The 19,459-nt window shown below is 37.0% G+C and overlaps 2 protein-coding genes and 1 long non-coding RNA gene across 6 annotated transcripts; 1 reads left to right on the top strand and 2 right to left on the bottom strand.

Moving 5' to 3' along the window:
- Nucleotides 1–38: 38 nt before the first annotated feature.
- Nucleotides 39–4,918, bottom strand: rnf181 (ring finger protein 181). 2 transcript variants are annotated; one of them, XM_051109717.1, is made up of 6 exons: nucleotides 4,797–4,916; nucleotides 4,183–4,280; nucleotides 3,562–3,695; nucleotides 3,084–3,199; nucleotides 911–985; nucleotides 39–578 (listed from the first exon to the last, which is right to left on the bottom strand). In XM_051109717.1, the coding sequence occupies exons 2-6, from the start codon at nucleotides 4,266–4,268 to the stop codon at nucleotides 519–521; spliced, it is 471 nt and encodes a 156-aa protein (XP_050965674.1). In that variant the 5' UTR covers nucleotides 4,269–4,280; nucleotides 4,797–4,916; the 3' UTR covers nucleotides 39–518. The 2 variants fall into 2 exon arrangements, with proteins under 2 accessions (XP_050965674.1, XP_050965675.1); XM_051109718.1 differs by lacking the exon at nucleotides 911–985 and having other exon boundaries at nucleotides 4,797–4,918.
- Nucleotides 4,919–5,000: 82 nt separating this feature from the next.
- On the top strand, nucleotides 5,001–18,990 carry si:ch211-102c2.8 (golgin subfamily B member 1). 3 transcript variants are annotated; one of them, XM_051109713.1, is made up of 26 exons: nucleotides 5,001–5,223; nucleotides 5,732–5,787; nucleotides 5,871–5,977; nucleotides 6,078–6,132; nucleotides 6,275–6,376; nucleotides 6,557–6,823; nucleotides 7,621–7,734; nucleotides 8,397–8,469; nucleotides 8,832–8,973; nucleotides 9,689–9,781; nucleotides 9,879–9,991; nucleotides 10,114–10,186; nucleotides 10,301–10,423; nucleotides 12,449–12,574; nucleotides 12,670–12,846; nucleotides 12,995–13,057; nucleotides 13,152–13,247; nucleotides 13,326–13,427; nucleotides 13,583–13,765; nucleotides 15,077–15,309; nucleotides 16,808–16,934; nucleotides 17,011–17,094; nucleotides 17,233–17,429; nucleotides 17,671–17,746; nucleotides 18,311–18,532; nucleotides 18,831–18,990. In XM_051109713.1, exons 1-26 carry the CDS (start codon nucleotides 5,132–5,134, stop codon nucleotides 18,894–18,896), a joined length of 3,162 nt encoding a protein of 1,053 aa, XP_050965670.1. In that variant the 5' UTR covers nucleotides 5,001–5,131; the 3' UTR covers nucleotides 18,897–18,990. The 3 variants fall into 3 exon arrangements, with proteins under 3 accessions (XP_050965670.1, XP_050965671.1, XP_050965672.1); XM_051109714.1 differs by having other exon boundaries at nucleotides 18,311–18,512; nucleotides 18,831–18,950; XM_051109715.1 differs by lacking the exon at nucleotides 12,670–12,846.
- On the bottom strand, nucleotides 6,747–18,366 carry LOC127165289 (uncharacterized). The gene is made up of 4 exons (XR_007827761.1): nucleotides 18,234–18,366; nucleotides 12,445–12,535; nucleotides 11,852–11,977; nucleotides 6,747–6,880 (listed from the first exon to the last, which is right to left on the bottom strand). It is a non-coding gene; the product is annotated as an uncharacterized LOC127165289 (long non-coding RNA).
- Nucleotides 18,991–19,459: the final 469 nt, after the last annotated feature.

Raw genomic sequence — 19,459 nt, 5'->3', positions numbered from 1 at the left:
AAAGAAATTCAACACGCTTGAAATAATAATACACGCTATGTTAGATAAGCTCACTTTTTATTTAAAAAATATGGAAAAGACAATTTACGAATTCAGACTTCATTACATGTTTTTCATAAGGTCTACCGTATTATATAAGGAGGGTTTCATGTGCTACACTGGTAAAGTCCTGTAGTGACCAGCGTGAATTGTTGTATTAACTATAGCATTCATACAAGTTTTTTTCCGCACTTAAAGCTTAAGAACGTAAATAAAATTATGGAGCAAACAAACTCAGTTTCACACAAAAGCAACTGCTTTAAAACATTTAATAAAATCAGAAGTGTCTATAAGGCTACATTACAGTTCCATACAAACAGTTCTCAGTGCATAGCCATACAAAGCAGTCTTAAAGGTAATAACATTAAAAACTTATTCACGCAAATGTAATCATTTCAAAGCCTGGTCCCTGCACAGTGAACTCTCACTTCCAATAAACTGAAAGTTGAATTCATATTCTAGTCTTAAAGGTCCTGAGGTCATGTGTACATGGCTCCATGTAGATCCTCTAGTCTGTGTTCTCTTTGTCTTCTCCGTTCCTGTAAATACAAACAGTATACAGTATACAACACACTAAACACTCAGGTATATTCTTAAGGTGTCATAGAAGAATACAGTAAATGAGTTGCAGAAATAAGAATTACTATGTATGACATTAAACAGAAAATAGATATTGCTAAGGCTGTACGATAAATCGCATGCGGTTTTGCGTAGGTTGTCAGTGATTTACGGCTCTGTGTATTAATTGCCGCTCCAGCTGAACGCACGTGATGGAGATTTACTACTAATCAAAGAACCGGCTTCACTGACTAAGCGCGCCTCACAATCACATGCGATTTATCGTGCAGCCCTAGATATTGCACAGTCTTACCTTGTCTTTTTTGAATTCCTCATAGTCTGGATTGTCAGTGGGTAGTTCAAGTCGACATAACGGACATGAATTGGTCTGTAATGTTGTGTAGAAACACTTGTAATTATGTCAAACGTGAAATATTATATTATTATCCATTGTAGCTTGCTGTTCAAATTTGGGGTTTGTAAGATTCTTTCATGTTTCTCTCAAGTCTCTTATTGTGTAATATTGTGAAATATCGTAACTGTTTTCTACTTTAATATATTTCATATTTACTGATACAGTTGAGGTCAAAAGTTTACATCCCCCATTCAGAATCATGTTGATTATTTTACCAAAATAAGAGGGATCATACATCATCTGATGCTTCAGAAGGAAACACGATGCATTAAAAGCCAAAGGATGAAAACTTTTTGATTTTGAAGATCAGGGTAAATTGAACTTATTTTGTCTTCAGGGAAACATGCAACTATCTTCTGTAGCCTCTGAAGGGCAGTACTAAATGAAAAAATGATATTTAGGCAAAATCTCCATTCTGTTCAAAAGTTTTCACCCCTGGCTCTTAATGCATCGTTTTTCCTTCTCAAGCATCAGTGAGTGTTTAAACCTTCTGTAATAGCTGCATAGGACTCCCTCAGTTGTCCTCGGTGTCATAAGATGGATCTTCCAAATCATACAGTCATTGTTGGAAAGGGTTCAAATACACAAAAATGCTAAAAAAAAATAATTTGTAGGACCTGAAGGATTTTTCTGAAGAACAGCAGGCAGTTTAACTGTTCAGGGCAAACTAGGGACTCGTGAACAACTATCACTAAACAAAAAACACAGCTGTGGATCATTCAGGTAACAACACAGTATAAATAATTAAGGGGATGTAAACTTTTGAACCGGGTGATTTTTATAAATTCAACTATTATTTTTTCTTGTGGACTATAAGTTAATGTCTTTTATATGAAATATCTTATTCAGGTCAGTACTAAATAAACAATAACATGCATGTTGTATGATCCCTCTTATTTTGGTAAACTAATAAACATTTTTAATGATTCTGAAAGGGCGATGTAAACTTTTGACCTCAACTGTATATATATATATATATATATATATATATATATAGAGAGAGAGAGAGAGAGAGAGAGAGAGAGAGAGAGAGAGAGAGAGAGAGAGATTTTTTTTAATTGTACCAACCTCAAACTTTTGAACATCAACGTATTTAATAATAATAATAATAATAATTCCTTACATTTATATAGCACTTTTCTGGGCACTCAAAGCGCTTTACATAGAAGGGGGAATCTCCTTAACCACCACCAATGCGCAGCATCCACCTGGATGATGCAACGGCAGCCATATTGCGCCAAAACGCCCACCACACATCAGCTTATTGGTGGAGAGGAGACAGAGTGATTAAGCCAATCAGAATCAGAATATGGGGATGATTAGGAGGCCATGATGTTCAGAGGCCAATGGGCAAATTTGGCCAGGATGCCGGGGTTACACCCCTATGCTTTTCGGAGGACATCCTGGGATTTTTAATGACCACAGAGAGTCAGGACCTCGGTTTAACGTCTCATCCGAATGACGGTGCTCTTTTGACAGTACAGTGTCCCCATCACTAGACTGGGGCATTAGGGCCCACACAGACCACAGGGTGAGCACCCCCTGCTGGCCTCATTAACACCTCCTCCAGCAGCAACCTAGTTTTCCCAGGAGGTCTCCCATCCAGGTACCAACCAGGCTCAACCCTGCTTAGCGTCAGTGGGCAACCAGACTTGGGCTGCAGGGTGATATGTGACCCAGGACAACAAAACCAGTCATAAGTGTAAATTTCTCAAAATTGAGATTTATATATAATCTGAAAGCTGAAAAAATACTGAGAAAATTGCCTTTAAAGTTGTCCAAATGAAGTTCATAGCAATGCATATTACTAATCAAAAATTAAGTCTTTATATATTTACGGTGGGAAATTTACAAAATATCTTCATGGAACATGATCTTTACTTAATATCCTAATGATTTTTGTCACAAAAGAAAAATCAATAAATTTTACTCATCCAATGTATTTTTGGCTATTGCTATAAATATACCCGTGCAACATAAGGTTTTGTGGTCCAGGGTCACATATGGCTGCTGCTTTACTTCTTGCATGGTCACCGGAGGATCATACAGAAAATGTAACCACTAAACGTACCTTACTGAGCCATGGCAGGATGCATCCTGTGTGGAACAGATGTTTACAGGGCATCTCTCTCACAGTCTCTTGCTCCTCGAACTCCAGTAAGCACACCGGACACTTTAGTGCTTTATCTGTCAAATAAAAAAAGAGAGTTTGAGAAAAGCTCAAGAAGAATGACAGTCATGGACAGCAAGGATTTAAGATCTTCTAATTCAGTCAAACCCGCTGCCAATGCCAAACCAAAATAGCAGTTTTAAGTACACTTAGATGTTCTTAAGGTTATCTTAATAAGTACTAAAGAAAAATTTGTAGTATATTAAGTACAAAATTAGTGTGTGGAAATGTATGTACATTATGGAAGTGCACTTTTTTCCGCCTGGGAATCACAAGGAAACATCTATGTAAAGTTATCACCAATTATACTGTTTCTAATATTCCTCTGTGCAATATTACTGTGTAGTTTGCAGATGATTCTGAATGACTAGTCTGTAACCTGCTTGTTCAGGGGAGATGATGACCACAGGAAGACTCTGAACCACAGCTTTGGCTGCAGGAGGGGGAAGACGCTGGTCCCAATCCGACAAATCAAATGAACCCGAGTCTATGTCAAGACCCTGCATTAGAGACCTATAGCAGCAAAAAAAAAACATAAATACAGTAAAAAAAAAAAACAACTTCCTTAAAGTAACTGTTTTGTATTTAATATATTTTACAATGTAATTTATTCCTGTGATGTCAATGCTGAATTTTCAGCAGCAATTACTTTTTCTAATATGCTAAAAAAACATTTTTTTTCTTATTAATGTTGTTGAAAAGCAGTCGTCCTGTTTTATATTTTTGCTGACACTGTGATACATTTTCTTGATTATGAATAGAAGTTCAAAAGAACAGCATTCATTTGAAATAGAAAACATTTGTAATATTATAAATGCCTTTACTGTTACTTTTGATGAATAATTGCTAAAAAAAATCGTACTGACTCCAAAGTTAATGTGTATACACCTATACACTGAAAATAAGGCATCTTTGTACACAATATTTACAATCAAAATATATCAATATTATATCAAAGGCAAGTTTGAGTTCGTCTAGATGGCGCTGTCGTGCTAGTTACCTCGCAAGCTCCAGCAGGGCGTTCTGTCGGTACTGTTCTTCTGGATTCGTGGGCTCACAGTCATGCTCATCAAAATATGATGCCATTTTCTACTTCACCTGATAAACACATAGAACGACATCCGAATGACATTTAACGGAGGGGTTGTGAAAACCTGAAGGTTCAGGATCTGTTCTAACAATGAAGTTGCTAATTCGACACTCGAGAGCTAAGCGTTTAAGCAACTATTTTAATAAAGAATGTTTATATTTTAGAAACCAGTGTTACACTGATCCAACTAAGCCATGAATTTACGATGGTTTTACTATATTTACTACATTGGTTACTGTTTACTATTCAAGAACAACCATGCTAGTCTCTCTCTCTTCTCACAGACAGACAGACAGACAAAAAGACAACATATTATGTGGACATTTGTGCTTTGAGAGATCCAGTGGCTTTTAAAAGATACAGGCTGCTGACAAAATCTGATAACAATCATACCTCCTGCTAGCTGGTTAGCATAACAATTCAAACTGCTAAATTACCAAACACCAATTAATCTCAAAAAGTATGTACTAACCTTATTCGTCTAACGCTAAATGTGTAAATATAATAAATAAAATTCCACCTACTGTAAATTCACCCACTGTTATGAAATTGCTTATCATCAGGGATGGAAACTTGTTTCAATGCACTGTCAGCGCGAACACAACAACTCTATCGCGATATTTCCGAGAGGACGGGAGTTGCCAGATTGTGGTTAAAAATCCCCCAGCAATGTCATTTTAATTATTAGTGTTTACTAATATGTCATGCATGTGAATGCTAATTGTATACATTTTTATTTTTCATTTAAAACATAGAAAAATATATAGATTTGGTAAAAATGCTTTGAATTGCGAACAAACAAACTAAATCACTTCATGTTTGTAGTCCTGCAGGCAGTTAGTGGGTGTGTGTGGTTGCCATGACACTGAAGGCCATGGATGTGTACATGTCAAACAATTTCTGCTGTTCAGACCCGCTTCTAGAGAAAACTCCGAGTGGAAACACGTTGACGTAAGTGTAAAAACGTATTTAAAAACTTAACCAATTCATGGAAAAAGTTTCAGAAGTTCTGAAACAAAGCAAAAATCTGCTTTAATTACTGATAATTAATTAAATGAGAGCTACGAATAAGACAGTGCTGCAGTATATCTGTGATTTTTGTCTTCTAATAAGAGAGCAAAAGTATTTGTGCGTTTTTCTGTTCAAATGCAACTTAAAATTTACCTAGCTACTAAATAGCATAAGTAAATAAACAAATATGCATTATCCGTTGTTTTTTTCCCAGTATGAAATCTGCTAAATGTTGATTTTCGTTAGACTGTATGAGTTTTTTTGTACGTACGAGCCCCAAGTGTTTGTTGGGGACCCTTTCTGCTGTGTTTCCTAGGCAACCATAAAACCAACAACACCCCCCTTAAATCTGGCTGCTTGCATACTAGCTCAAATGCTCTGGATTCCTAAGAGATATGTTAGTTTAACATCTCATTCTCATGCATAAATGATTTTGGTGTCTTTTTAGAGCAATCATGGAAAATGAAGGCTCTGGTGAAAACACTGATGAGCTGCTGTCTGCAGGTTAGAAATCATTGACGTTTACCTTTCATACTTATCCCGTATCTATTGCAGTACGAACTGCTGTATATCTCTTTTCTTCTCAGAGGTGGATGAGGGGGTTGATGTTTATGGGATCATACCTCTGGGATTGTCCCATGATCGCTGTGATGTACTGCTGGACGCCATAGACACGCAGCTGAGTCATCTACAGGTCAAGCACTTATAATCTGATTAAATTTTGATAACCATGGTGTATTATTTTCGTTATAGCAAGAGTAGAATGTTGTCTTGATTTTGTGTTCCACCAATAGATCCAAAGCCGAACGCATGGAGGAAACTCCAAGAGATATGAATTTCCTTTCTCGGGTAAGCATGAACCACTTTTCTGCAATAAATAATTATATAGACTTTTTAGTGCATGTTTAATGTTCTTTTTATTTATCATTATTTTATCATGTTTATTATTTGTAAATGCAGTTATTTTCCTAATTATCCATATATATTCCAGGCTATCTCGATCGGAGTCACTCTGTAAGTAAAGACACAGGCTTGGGAAGCACTGTTCCAACCACTGATAAAACACCATCCAACCTTGACGAGACTCAGTCAGGTAGTCATGTAATTATATATTTTTTATTCTCGCTCCCCTCTAGTTTAGACATTTTATAACTTATTCTATCAGCCCTCTACTGCTTTAAATCATAATTAACATTTAAACACTTGGATATGAATTTTAAAATGACCATTATTTTCATTTTTAAATTCCATCATTATCATTTCCTGTTCCAAGTATCAGATGACCAAACAGAGCATCAGACCATGGAGATAATAAAGGCTGGAGTCGCAGCTACAGATGTGTGGCGTCCTGAGGAAAGTGGCAGCTTGAGCTCCGTGTCCAGGGTAGAGCAGTGTTGTTGGAGACTGGAGAAACTTCTTGGGAGAAATGCGGAGGTGGCAGGGATGGGAAACGAGGAGGATGACCTCACTATGGACAGCATCTGCACTGAGGACTTCTCAACACGCTTTAGAGAGGAAATGCTGGTCCTGCCGGCCTCAGGTATACAGACATAGCAAGGAGAAGTAAGCAGTTACCTCTAGTCTGTTATGTGATCATCTGTGAAAGGTCAGAATGAGGAAAATGAAAAACACTGATAAGTGTGACCTTGGACCACAAAACCAGTCGTAAGGGTCAATTTTTTAAAAATTGAGATTTTGTTAGGATAGGACAACTATTTGAAAATCTGGAATCAGAGTGCAAAAAAAAGTACTGAGAAATTGCCTTTAAAGTTGTCCAAATGAAGTTCTTAGCAATGCATATTACTAATCAAAATTAAGTTTTGATATATTTAAGGTAGGAAATTTACAAAATATCTATTAATTTTGACCCATGTATGTATTTTTGTCTATTGCTACAAATACACCCATGCTACTTAAGACTGGTTTTGTGGTCCAGCGTCACATATAGCCCCAAGATAATCAGACATGTAGCAGCAGAGCACAGTAGAAAGTCAGCTTTTAGATTTCCCTGTATAAGAACCTTTCAGTGAACAGTTCTTAAAATAACCTTTTTTGTGTGTAAAGAATATTCTTATAATTTAAAAGAACCTTTTTCCAATATAAAGAATCTTTTGTGCATTTGAAAGTTTCTATGGATGTTGAAGGTTCTTTATAGAACAATCAATGCCAATATAAAACCATTATTTTTATTTACCTCACAGGTATAGCAGGACCTTTTCTTTCTGAGATTTTCAGATATATTGTATCTCCTTTGTGAATCACTGAAGCAAGACCTGCTTCAACCAAAGAAGTACAACAGAAAACATGCTTAAATAAAACCTTTTTGTCCTCTAATAGGAGTCCCTATGCAGAGTTTTGATTTAGTCACCATAGATACTGATCTGGACACAGTGTGCTCAGAACAGGTTCGACAGCACCTGAAGTCTGCACACAGTGACAGGACAAGTACAGGTGTGGGCACCATATTAACTTTTGCATGTCAAATTTTATGTGTTCTTCATGTGTGCTGAATTTTTTTGGACTCTATAATCTTTTTTTTATTGTGCATGCATGCCACAGTCACACACTTGCCAAAATATGCTGGATTATATTGGCAAATATAGTATTTTATCTTTCTTTTTGTTAAAGGGGTCATCGGATGCCCATTTTTCACAAGTTGATATGATTCCTTATGGTCTTAATGAAAAGTCTATAATATACTTTGGTTAAAAATTCTCAATGGTTGTGTAAAACAACTCCCTTTTTACCTTGTCAAAATGAGCTTTGCGAAAGTCATCCCATTCTGAGGGATTGTTCCTTTAAATACAAATGAGCTCTGCTCGCCCCGCCTGGAGGTCGGACTGTTACAGCTGATCTGAGGTAAGGCACTCATGTCAATCAACTATTGTGGGAGCGGCCTCTGTCGGTGCCAACACACACTGATGTTCAAACAACGTGTAAAAGTGAAGTTTGCATCCGATGACCCCTTTAAAATAGTCCATGTCAAAGAATACTTTTTGTACATGTCACAGTAATGTTAAAAATAATTATTTTTTTTACATGCAATTGGTCCATAATATGTTAATGTAACTGTATTTAAAATCATTTGTCTGTTCTTATGCATGCCACTATAGCCTTTCATCTGAGCAGAGAAAATGGATACTGTACAGGACAAACCAGCCAAACTCAAAATATTCATTCCTTCAGGTACTTTTCAACAATTTAACTTGAGTTCAGTTTAAGACTGGAGAAGATCTTATGACAGCTTGGATAATGTCTCATAGTGGTGTTTATTTTATGCTGCGGTTTCTGGCTGCTTAATCAGGAATGCGACTTTAGCATCCTGTGGGAACAACCCCTTATTACTGCCATGTTTGCATAGTTTCATCTGAAGTTTTTATACAGAGATGTTATCTTCCTTTGGCTCTGGTCACTAACGTTGCACAATCTTTATAAGAAAAATATGTTTAAAATTTGCAAAAGAACAGCACAGTATGTTCATATGAAACATTATGCAGATATTTCAAATTAAAACCATTCCTCACTAATACTGTGTGCGTGTGTTTTAGCTCTGATGATGAGAGAACTGTTGAGGAGACGAGTAGTGACGCTGCTGTGTCAAAGCTTGACTACAGAAGAAGGAGACATTCATCTGGCAGGAAGGGAAAGAGGAGGCGTTTGTACCAAAGCAAAAGGAACGACTCTCACGTTGTAAGAGACATCAGTGTCAGTGGAGTTAAAGGATTAGTTTACTCTGAGAATAAAAATTTCCTGATAATTTACTTACCCCCACGTTATCCAAGATGCATTTGTCTCAAAAAAAAAGTAAGGTTTTTGAGAAAAACATTCCAGGATTTTTCTCCATATAGTGGACTTCAATGGGAGCCAATGGTGTTGAAGGTCCAAACTGCAGTTTCAATGCAGCTTCAAAGGGCTCTACACGATCCCAGCTGAGGAATAGGGGTCTTATCTATCTTCTTTTGTGAGCAGTACATTTTCTCAAAAAAATAAACACTTATATACTTTCTAACCACAAATGCTCATCTTGCACTAGCTCTGTGATGCGTGTACGCGACTTCACACATTACGTAATCACACTGGAAAGGTCAAGCGCAGTTAGCTCTTTGTCTGTGTACTTCAGGTTCTAAAAGTTAGGGTAGGGTGAAAAAGACCCTTATTCCTCTGCTGTGATCGTATACAGTCCATTAAAGTCCACTATATGAAGAAAAATCCTGGAATCTTTTCCTTAAAATCTTAATTTCTTTTCAACTGAAGAAAAAAAGGCATGGACATCTTGGATGACATGGGAGTGAGTAAATTTATTCTGGAAGTAAACTAATCCTTTAAAGGAGACAACTGTCATATGCGGATATGTTTTTAATTTTTGCAAAAAACTAAAACTTTTTTTTTATATTCTTATTTTCAGAGCACGAAGAGAGATCGGGACAAGAGCAGTATAGATAGAGATCAACTCAAAGAGCTGAGCATGTCACTTACTGAACTTCAACAGCAAAAAACAGTACGAAAACCATATAAACAATTTGTAATTCCCTTATTTATTTATTAAACATGTTACTAAACTCATTTATTAAACAAATGTGGTATTATTTCCTCAGGCCACACTTCATACTCTGGAGAAGCTGAGAGAGGAAGTGGATCAAGCTAAGAGAGAGCATCTCTCTCTACAGCTCAGTGTGAGGGACAGCAGAGTCCAGGCACAGAACATTACGTATGTTCTGCTTACAGGAACCTTCACCACATTTACTTTCACTGGCACTTGTTGTTAAATTCCATGTTTAATGATCAGTGCATATGTAACAAATATTTTAAAAACAATTGTGTGCCCTAAAGGTGTGAGCTACACAGACTGCAGGCCCAGAGGGACTTATGCTTGAAGGAGGTCAGGGTTCTGCAGGAGCAAAAGGTCACTGTAGTTAAGAAACAAAAATGCAATAAAAACAGTTTGCTGAATGAATGTATTATAGATACACTGCTTGACAATCAGTCTGATTTAATGTCTTTTTTTCTTTACTGTCAGTGTGTAAGCCACAGTGTATCTGTTCTGGAAAGGGAGGAGATGGACAGACTGCTGGATAATACCAAATCTGAACTATTCTCAGAACAGAGGCGTTTCAGACACACACTGGACTCTATGCAGGAGGTTGATCACTTATATGCTACACTTTTAGACATGGAGCTTTAATATATTGGAGTAAAAGCATAGCCAAATTGTCATGTTCATATATAGAGAGAGAGAGAAAGAGAAAGTGAGAGCATCAATGAACAGGCACATAAGTACACTGACCAAAATTATAAACGCAACACTTTTGTTTTTGCCCCCATTTTTAATGAGCTGAGCTTAAAGATCTAAGACTTTTTCTATGTACACAAAAGGCCTGTTTCTCTCAAATATTGTTCACAAATATGTCTAAATCTGTGTTAGTGATCACTTCTCCATTGCTGAGATAATCTATCCACCTCACAGGTGTGGCATATCAAGATGCTGATTAGACAGCATGATTATTGCACAGGTGTGCCTTAGGCCTGGCCACAATAAAAGGCCACTCTAAAATGTGCAGTTTTATTACACAGCACAATGCCACAGATGTCGCAAGTTTTGAGGGAGCGGATGAATTCCACTGTACAGTTTTCACTGTACAGGGCAGATGGCAGATAGCGTGTATGGCGTTGTGTGGGTGAGCGGTTTGCTGATGTCAACGTTGTGGATCGAGTGACCCATGGTGGCGGTGGGGTTATGGTATGGGCAAGCGTATGTTATGGACAGCGAACACAAGTGCATTTTATTGATGGCATTTTGAATGCACAGAGATACTGTGACGAGATCCTGAGGCCCATTCTTGTGCCATTCATCCATGACCATCACCTCGTGTTGCAGCATGATAATGCACAGCCCCATGTTGCAAGGATCTGTACACAATTTCTGGAAGCTGAAAACATCCCAGTTCATGCATGGCCAGCATACTCACTGGACATGTCACACATTGAGCATGTTTGGGATGCTCTGGATCGGCGTATACGACAGCATGCTCCAGTTCCTGCCAATATCCAGCAACTTCGCACAGCCACTGAAGAGGAGTGGACCAACATTCCACAGGCCACAATCAATAACCTGACAAACTCTATGCGAAGGAGATGTGTTGCACTGTGTAAGGCAAATGGTGGTCACACCAGATGCTGACTGGTTTTCTGACCCCCCCAATACAGTAAAACTGCACATTTTAGAGTGGCCTTTTATTGTGGCCAGCCTAAGGCACACCTGTGCAATAATCATGCTGTCTAATCAGCATCTTCATATGCCACACATGTGAGGTGGATGGATTATCTCGGCAAAGAAGAAGTGCTCACTAACACAGATTTAGACAGATTTGTGAATAATATTTGAGTGAAATAGGCCTTTTGTGTACATAGAAAAAGTCTTAGATCTTTGAGTTCAGCTCATGAAAAATGGGGGCAAAAACAAAAGTGTTGCGTTTATAATTTTGGTCAGTGTAGTTTAATGGTATAATCTTTAGAAAACTTAAAGAGATAGTTCACCCAAAAAATGAAAATTCTGTCATTAATTACTCACCCTCATGTAGTTTCAAACCTATAAAACCTTCATTCATCTTCGGAACACAAATAAAGAGATCTTTGATGAAATCCGAGAGCTTTCTAACCCTCCATAGACAGCAACCCAACTGCCATGGCCAAGGTCCTGAAAGGTAGTAAGGACATTGTTAAAATAGTCAATGTAAGATTAGTGTTTCAGCATTAATTTTACGAATTTACAATAATACTTTTTGCGCACCAAGAAAACAAACATAACTTTATTCAACAATTCTTCTCCCCCGCGTCACCATCTGCTGCCATTATCGAGAGTACCACAATGAATGATGTCACCTGAACTATTTTTGCCATGTCCTTTCTACATTTCAGGGCCTAGAAACATTTCAGTTGTGTCACTGTCTATGCATCGTCAGAAATGCAGGGTCATTAAAAATATCTTAATTTGTGTTCCAAAAATGAATGAATGTCTTACAGGTTTGGAATGGCATGAGGGTGAGTAAGTAATGACAGAATTTTCATTTTTGGGTGAACTATCCCTTTAAATGCATTAATATGTTGCTTAATTTTATATTTCCAGCAAAATAATCAAAAACAACTCATCTCTTTTTTTCTCACTCAGAGGTTGGATGAGGTGAATCAGGAGCTGGAGCAGAGGGAGGAGGACTGCAGGACCCTCCGACAGAAATGCACTGAGCTGGAGGAGCAACTGACGGATACAACCAGAGAAAAAGAACAAATAAAGGAGGTTCTCACTTTTGTTACTTCTTCTTAGTGTACAATAATAGTGTTTTCAGTGTCTGATACACTTTTAATTTCAATAACTATATAGTATGTGTGCAGTCTTTACAGAAAGATCTAGAGCAACAAGTGAAGTGTTTTAGCGTGATGGAGCGAATTGTTGCCCAGAAGGAGCTGCTTTTGCAGGGGATTGAAGAAAAGAAAGAAGCTCTTCTTCAGGAACTCTGTTCACTGAGAGAGGAGCACACCTTTAAGCTAAAAGAAATACAAAAAAAGACAGTAAGATTTTTTCTTTTTTCTTTTCTTGTATCATGTGACACTGAAGACTGAAGTTATGTCTGCTGAAAATTCAGCTTTGCCATCACAGAAAAAACTAATAATAACTAATTTTTATTATTATTACATATTATTATCAATCCCTTCTCAGGAGCAAGAGTTTGAGCAAATGACATTACAGCTAGCCAAAAGTCACAAAGAGGAGCTTCAAAAGGTAATATGATTTATTCACTGAGAGTCTTTTCACTGATTATTCACATACGTAATGCCAGTCTCTGAATCTGTTTTATTTGAATGTGTGAATCCAGGTTCATCAGCAGGCGGATGAGTCGAGGTCAGCTGCTCTCAGTGAACAAGATCAGACCCACAAACAGAGCCTTGATTCCTTACACAGCTGCATCCAGGTCAGCTGTCACACCGTGTGCTCTTTATATCCAACAACACTGCAGTCTTATATACAAATTCATTTCTCTCTCTTTCAGCTGAAAGATAAAGAGATAAAGAGACTAAAAGAGACTCTAGCGCAGCATGAGGAGACGATGAGGAGGCAAGCAGAGGAGTTCAAAAGAGAAACTCAGGAAAAGGTTCCTTCCCTTAATCTGTTTTACAACAACTCTGAAGTGCCGATGACAGATTTATCAAGGATTTATGCCCTTATCATATGAGGGCGTTAACTTTCATGTTTAAATTCTTGTTCACTCTAAAGAAACTGTGCATCTCTTGTCATCTGAATGAACAGATTCGAAAGGCTGTGAAACGAGAGGAAAAGAAATGGGAGGAACAGAGAGACAAGGCTCTCAAAGAGCAGCGTGGGACTCTGGAGCAGCAAATAGTGGAGGCAGTGAAAAGAGGGAAAATAGAAGTGGAGAAGGAGAGAAGAAACACACTAGCCTTACAGAGTAAAGTGACTGAGCTTCAGAAAGTAAGTGGTATCCAAGGCTGTCTTTTTATACTTTGCATTAAAATTTTAAGTGACACAGAATGACTCAAGAACATAGTTCACCCAAAAATAAAAATTCTGTCAATAGTTACTCTCCCTCATGTTGTTCCAAACCCGTAAGACCTTCGTTCATCTTTGGAACTCAATTAAAGATATTTTTGATGAAATTCGAGAGCTTTCTGAGCTTGCGTAGACAGCAACACAACTACCACATTCAAGGCCCAGAAATGTAGTAGTAAGGACATTGGTAAAATAGTCCATGTGACATCAGTGGTTCAACTGTAATTTTATGAAGTAATGAGAATACTTTATGTGGCCAAAGAAAACGACTTTATTCAACATCTCTTTTATGTTAGTCATGGTACTCACAATAGTAAAAAACAAACAATAGAAAAAAATAACAATAGAAACCCTTACAGAAATTCTAATGGTTTCCACTACAAATACCATTACAGACATTACAATCCATCAACTTTTAACCATTAAAACCATTAAACATGGTTTCCTGTATGTGTTTTGGGACAAATACCATTAGGATTTAGTGGTGCTAACAAGCCACCAATAGAAGGCAACCAATTAGCAGTAGAAACCCAGAGGGTCCATTACAGTTTCAATTAAAACCAATACAAGTCCCATTATTACAGCAAAACCATTACAAATTCTGTGATGGTTTCTGTTGCATCACATGCATGCGTCATTGTACTCTTGTGAATGTTTTATGTGCATTCTGAGACTGACACAGACATGAAGAAAATGTTGAATAATGTCGTTATTTTTGTTTTCTTTGCACACAAAAAGTATTCTCATAGCTTTATAAAATTTAGGTTAAACCACTGATGTCACATGGACTATTTTAATAATGTCCTTACTACCTTTCTGGGCCTTGAACGTGGTAGTTATGTTGCTGTCTATGCAGGGTCAGAAAGCTCTCAGATTTCATCAAAGATATCTTAATTTTTGTTCAGAAGATGAACAAAGGTCTTATGGGTTTGGAATGACACGAGGGTGATTAATTAATGACAGAATTTTCATTTTTGGGTGAGCTGTCCCTTTAAATGAAACATAACTTGCAATATAGTATTTTTTACTGAGAATCACCACTGATTGGATTGGATTGGATTGATGGGAGTTAAAATAATCTAAGGAAAAACATCCACAACATTTGATTAGTGAAGTTTTGAAATGACAGTGTCAGAATTCAATTAAAAAATCTCAGTGGTTTTAAACAAAGGCTTAATTTTAATGATGCTAAATATAATTTCTTTCTGGTTCATTTTTGGTTTCTTGTTACAGGAGGCAGAGAAGGAGGTGGTGCGTCTGAAGCAAACTTTGCAGCGGTCTGAAAAGGAGCTTCAGGAGCTGAGGACAGTCCTCTCTGAGAAAGACCAAAAACACCAAAGAAGAACAGCCAGACTTGAGCAGCAGAATAAGCGCTGGGCGCAGGACATACACAGCGAGTGTGTTTGCTTGCAGGAGTTACTTAAACACAACGGCCAGACTGTTGAAAACAAGAACCCATCAGACAGGTGTAGTACAGTATGTTCCTGTAAAAAATACTTCTACCCATGACATAAGAATACAGAATGTCCTAATAAGAATGCAAATACAAATTTAATAGCAAGTTGTAGTATTTCAAATATCCAGTCCTTTAAACGGATAGTTCACCCAAAAATGAAAATTCTGTTATTTGTTACTCTCTCTCTTGTCATTCCAAACTCGTAAGACCTTCATTCATTTTCAAAACACGAACTGAGATGAAATCCAAGAGCTTTCTGATCCTGCATAGACAGCAACGCAACTATCATGTTCAAGGCCCAGAAAGGTAGTAAGGACATCCTTAAAATAGTCCACTTGACATGAGTGATTCAACCGTAATTTTATGAAGCTACAAGAATATATATATATATATATATATATATATATATTTTTTTTTTTATCAAAAATATCTTTGTTTGTGTCTGGAATATGAACAAAGGTCTTACGGGCTTAGAATGGCATGAGGGTGAGCAATTCATGATAGAATTTTCATTTTTGGGTGAACCAACCCTTTAAAGGAGAACTCTCAGAACAACAATTTACAAATAATTTACTCACCCCCTTGTCATCCAAGATGTTCATGTCTTTCTGTCTTCAGTCGTGAAGAAATTATGGTTTTTGAGGAAAGCGTTTCAGGATTTATCTCCATGCAATGGACTTCATTGGTGCCCTGATTTTGAACTTCCAAAATGTAGTTTAAATGCAGCTTCGAAGGGCTCTAAATGATCCCAGCCGAGGAAGAAGGGTCTTATCTAGTGAAACGATTGTTTTTTTTTTTGGAAAATAAAAATTTGTTTACTTTTTAAGCACCAAAGCTCATGTAGCACAGGCTCTGGGATGCGCATCTACGACACTACGTACTATTGAATCACGTCGAAAGGTCACGCGGAACATAGGCGGAACTACAGACCCAGTGTTTACAAAGCGAACGCGTAAAGACCAAGGAAGTGCAAGTAAGTCAAACGCTGTTTACAAACAAAAAGATACAACGATGTCGGACAATTCTGAAGTTTTTGGTAGAAAATGAGATGGAGGTTTTCACCATACTCTACATTTTTGAGCCGGAGTGCACAGACGATAAACTTGACATGATTCGTAGCGTCGTGGACACACATTCCGGAGTCTGTGCTTTGGGAGCGTTTGTGCTTAAAAAGTATAAAAATTAATTTTTCGAAAAAATGACCAATCGTTTCACTAGATAAGACCCTTCTTCCTCGGCTGGGATCATTTAGAGCCCTTTGAAGCTGCATTTAAACTACATTTTGGAAGTTCAAAATCTGGGCACCAATGAAGTCCGTTACATGGAGAAAAATCCTGAAAAGTGTCTTCACGACTGAAGACAGAAAGACATGAACGTCTTGGATGACAAGGGGGTGAGTAAATTATTTGTAAGTTGTTGTTCTGGAAGTGGACTTCTCCTTTAATCTTATACTGTTGACACTGTGTTATGTTTTATAAACAGGCATATTTAAATGTTTTCTGTTTTAGTCCTACAGTGAGTGAAACTCTTGAGACACTTCAGTCCCTCACAAAGGCCCTACAACAGCATATTAATGATCTAAAACATGAGCTCAGCTCACAGAGACGTGCTACACTGCAGCTCAGCCGAGAAAAGGTATGAAGTTACAAACAAAACACACATAATCCCAACAAAACAGCGCTTATAAGGTGACGCCGCTCACTTGTTTCAGGAGCAACAGCTACAGCTACAGAAAAAGCAGCTGATGGAGGAAAAGGAACGAGCACTGGCTGCTCTAAAAGAGAAACTCATACAGGTGTATTTACATTTGCACATACAATATGTATAATTTATTATGAATTGTTACTCAACTAACACTATGAACAAAATTCCTTTAAATGTATTAATATCTTGGTTTATGTCTGTTTTGTTCACTGCTGTGTGCAAACCTAAGGAGCACATTGAGGAAATGAGCAGTATATCTCGAGCAAAGCTGCGCATGAACGATGATACAGACAAACCGTCTGTCCATCTGCACAGGCAGCTGCAGGCTAAAGATGATGAGCTCAGACAGGTGCACAGCAACATGGCTCAGTGCAAAGACAAAAACACTGCAAGACTTGAGCTGGAGCTTAACGCAGAGCTGGAGAGGTGCGTCATATGCTCACTGAGCCAAGTGGATCTTTAATGCTTTTTTGTTTGTTTGTTTTGTTTTTTTTACTTTTTGATGTAGACCAACACTACATTATTAAAATGTCTTTTTTTCACTTCTCATTTCGCTTATGACACGGAGTGAACTGTTCAATAAATAAATTAATGAATGACACCACTTTTGGCTACTGGCTACCATGGCTCATGATTCTAAATTGTACAAAATAACTGTATAAAACAGGAGAGTCCCAAAGCCCCGAGCAGAGCTGCAGAAGAGATTGGAGAGACTGGAGAATGAGATGAGACATCTGACTGGGGTAAATGCCAGTGTTTATTTTTATATTATTTATTAGGGCTGTCAAACGATTAATCGAATACAAAATAAAAGTTTGAGTTTGCCAAATATATGTGTGTGTACTGTGTGTAATTATTATGTATATATAAATACAAACACATTCATGTATATACTTAAGAAATATTGACAAGTATATGCATTTATTATAATTATTTATATAATTTATTTTTATATATAAATAAAAATATTTTGTACATAACATATTTCTCTTAAATATATATACATAATAATTACACACACATTTATTAGGCAAACTTAAACTTTTATTTTGTATGCAAATTAATTTTTTTTTAAATAGTATTAATGCTATTTAGCTTTCATTTTCATACTTGAGCTTAAACATATTTTATTTCAGTATTTTATATTTTATTTAAATTCAGTTCTTATTATTTTTAATAAAAGAAAATATACCGTTATCATGCTGCTTGAAGCAACCTTTGCATGCTTACTTTCTCTGTAATTCCTTATGATTGTAGTAGAACAGTACAGTAAGTTCATCTCGCTGATCCTTTCTGTTTCTCTGCAGCAATGCCAAGACCACAACCAATCCCAGCCGGCCTCCACTGCTTCTCAGGGTGGCACAGACTTCCAAAATTCTCGAGTCAGCCAAGACCTGAGCTCATATAAACTGCTGCGGCACCTCCAGAGTCGCATTCGTCAGCTTCGAGCAGAGAGCCAGACCCGCTGCCCCAGTCCGGTGAAGTGGGACAGGGATCCCACAGACCTGGGTGGGTCTTATTTGGACACGGTACATCAACCAGTCTCAGATTATTAACAAATTTAAAAATATTTTAGTTTTATTTCAGTATATTTAATTAATGTTTGAATTAGCTTTTTATTTTTCAGTTTTCATTTTACTCTTAGTTTAATAGTTAATTAAGAGTTGTTCGTTTTTGTTTTTTAAAATATTCTAATATTTATGTTTTATTTTTTACACTTTATTTAATTACATTTTAATAGTTTACTTAATTGTAGTTAATTTTTTTTTTTTTTTTAATTTTCAAAGATGTGAAACTAGGTTTCAGAGCTTCTCATTTTCTTGGCAGATTGCTCCAGCTAAGGACAGCTGTAGGACAGAAGATCACTTACCAGCAAAGACCATCTTCAGTTAACATTTACTTTAAAAACTCTATCCTAGAATTTGTCTATAAACCGTTTTATATGAAGTCAAAAATAATTTCTTAAAGGATTAGTTCACTTCCAGAATAAAAATTTCCTAATAATTTACTCACCCTTGTGTCATCCAAGATGTTCATGTCTTTCTTTCTTCAGTCAAAAAGAAATTAAGTTTTTAAGAAAAAAAATTCAGGATTTTTCTCCATATAGTGGACTTCAATGGTGGCCAATGGGTTGAAGTTCCAAATTGCAGTTTCAATGCAGCAAAACGATTGGTCATTTTCTTAAAATACAAACTTATATACTTTTTAACCACAAATGCTTGTCTTGCACTAGCACAGATGTACCAACCCAGTGTTTGCAAGTGTTCATGTAAGCGAAGTGCAAAGAAGGTCAAACGCGCTTTACAAAAAAGGTACAATAACGATGACGGGTTTTGAAGTTGGAGGAGAAAATGAGATGGAGTTTTTCTCCCTACTCTAAAGCTAGCTACGCGTGACTTTTTTAACACATCACAGAGCTAGTGCAAGATGAGCATTTGAGAGCAGTGTATTCACTA

The sequence above is a fragment of the Labeo rohita genome, chromosome 5 (assembly GCF_022985175.1).
Source record: "Labeo rohita strain BAU-BD-2019 chromosome 5, IGBB_LRoh.1.0, whole genome shotgun sequence".
In the NCBI taxonomy this organism is placed as follows: Eukaryota; Metazoa; Chordata; class Actinopteri; order Cypriniformes; family Cyprinidae; genus Labeo; species Labeo rohita.
This window is presented reverse-complemented; position numbering and strand designations above follow the sequence as displayed.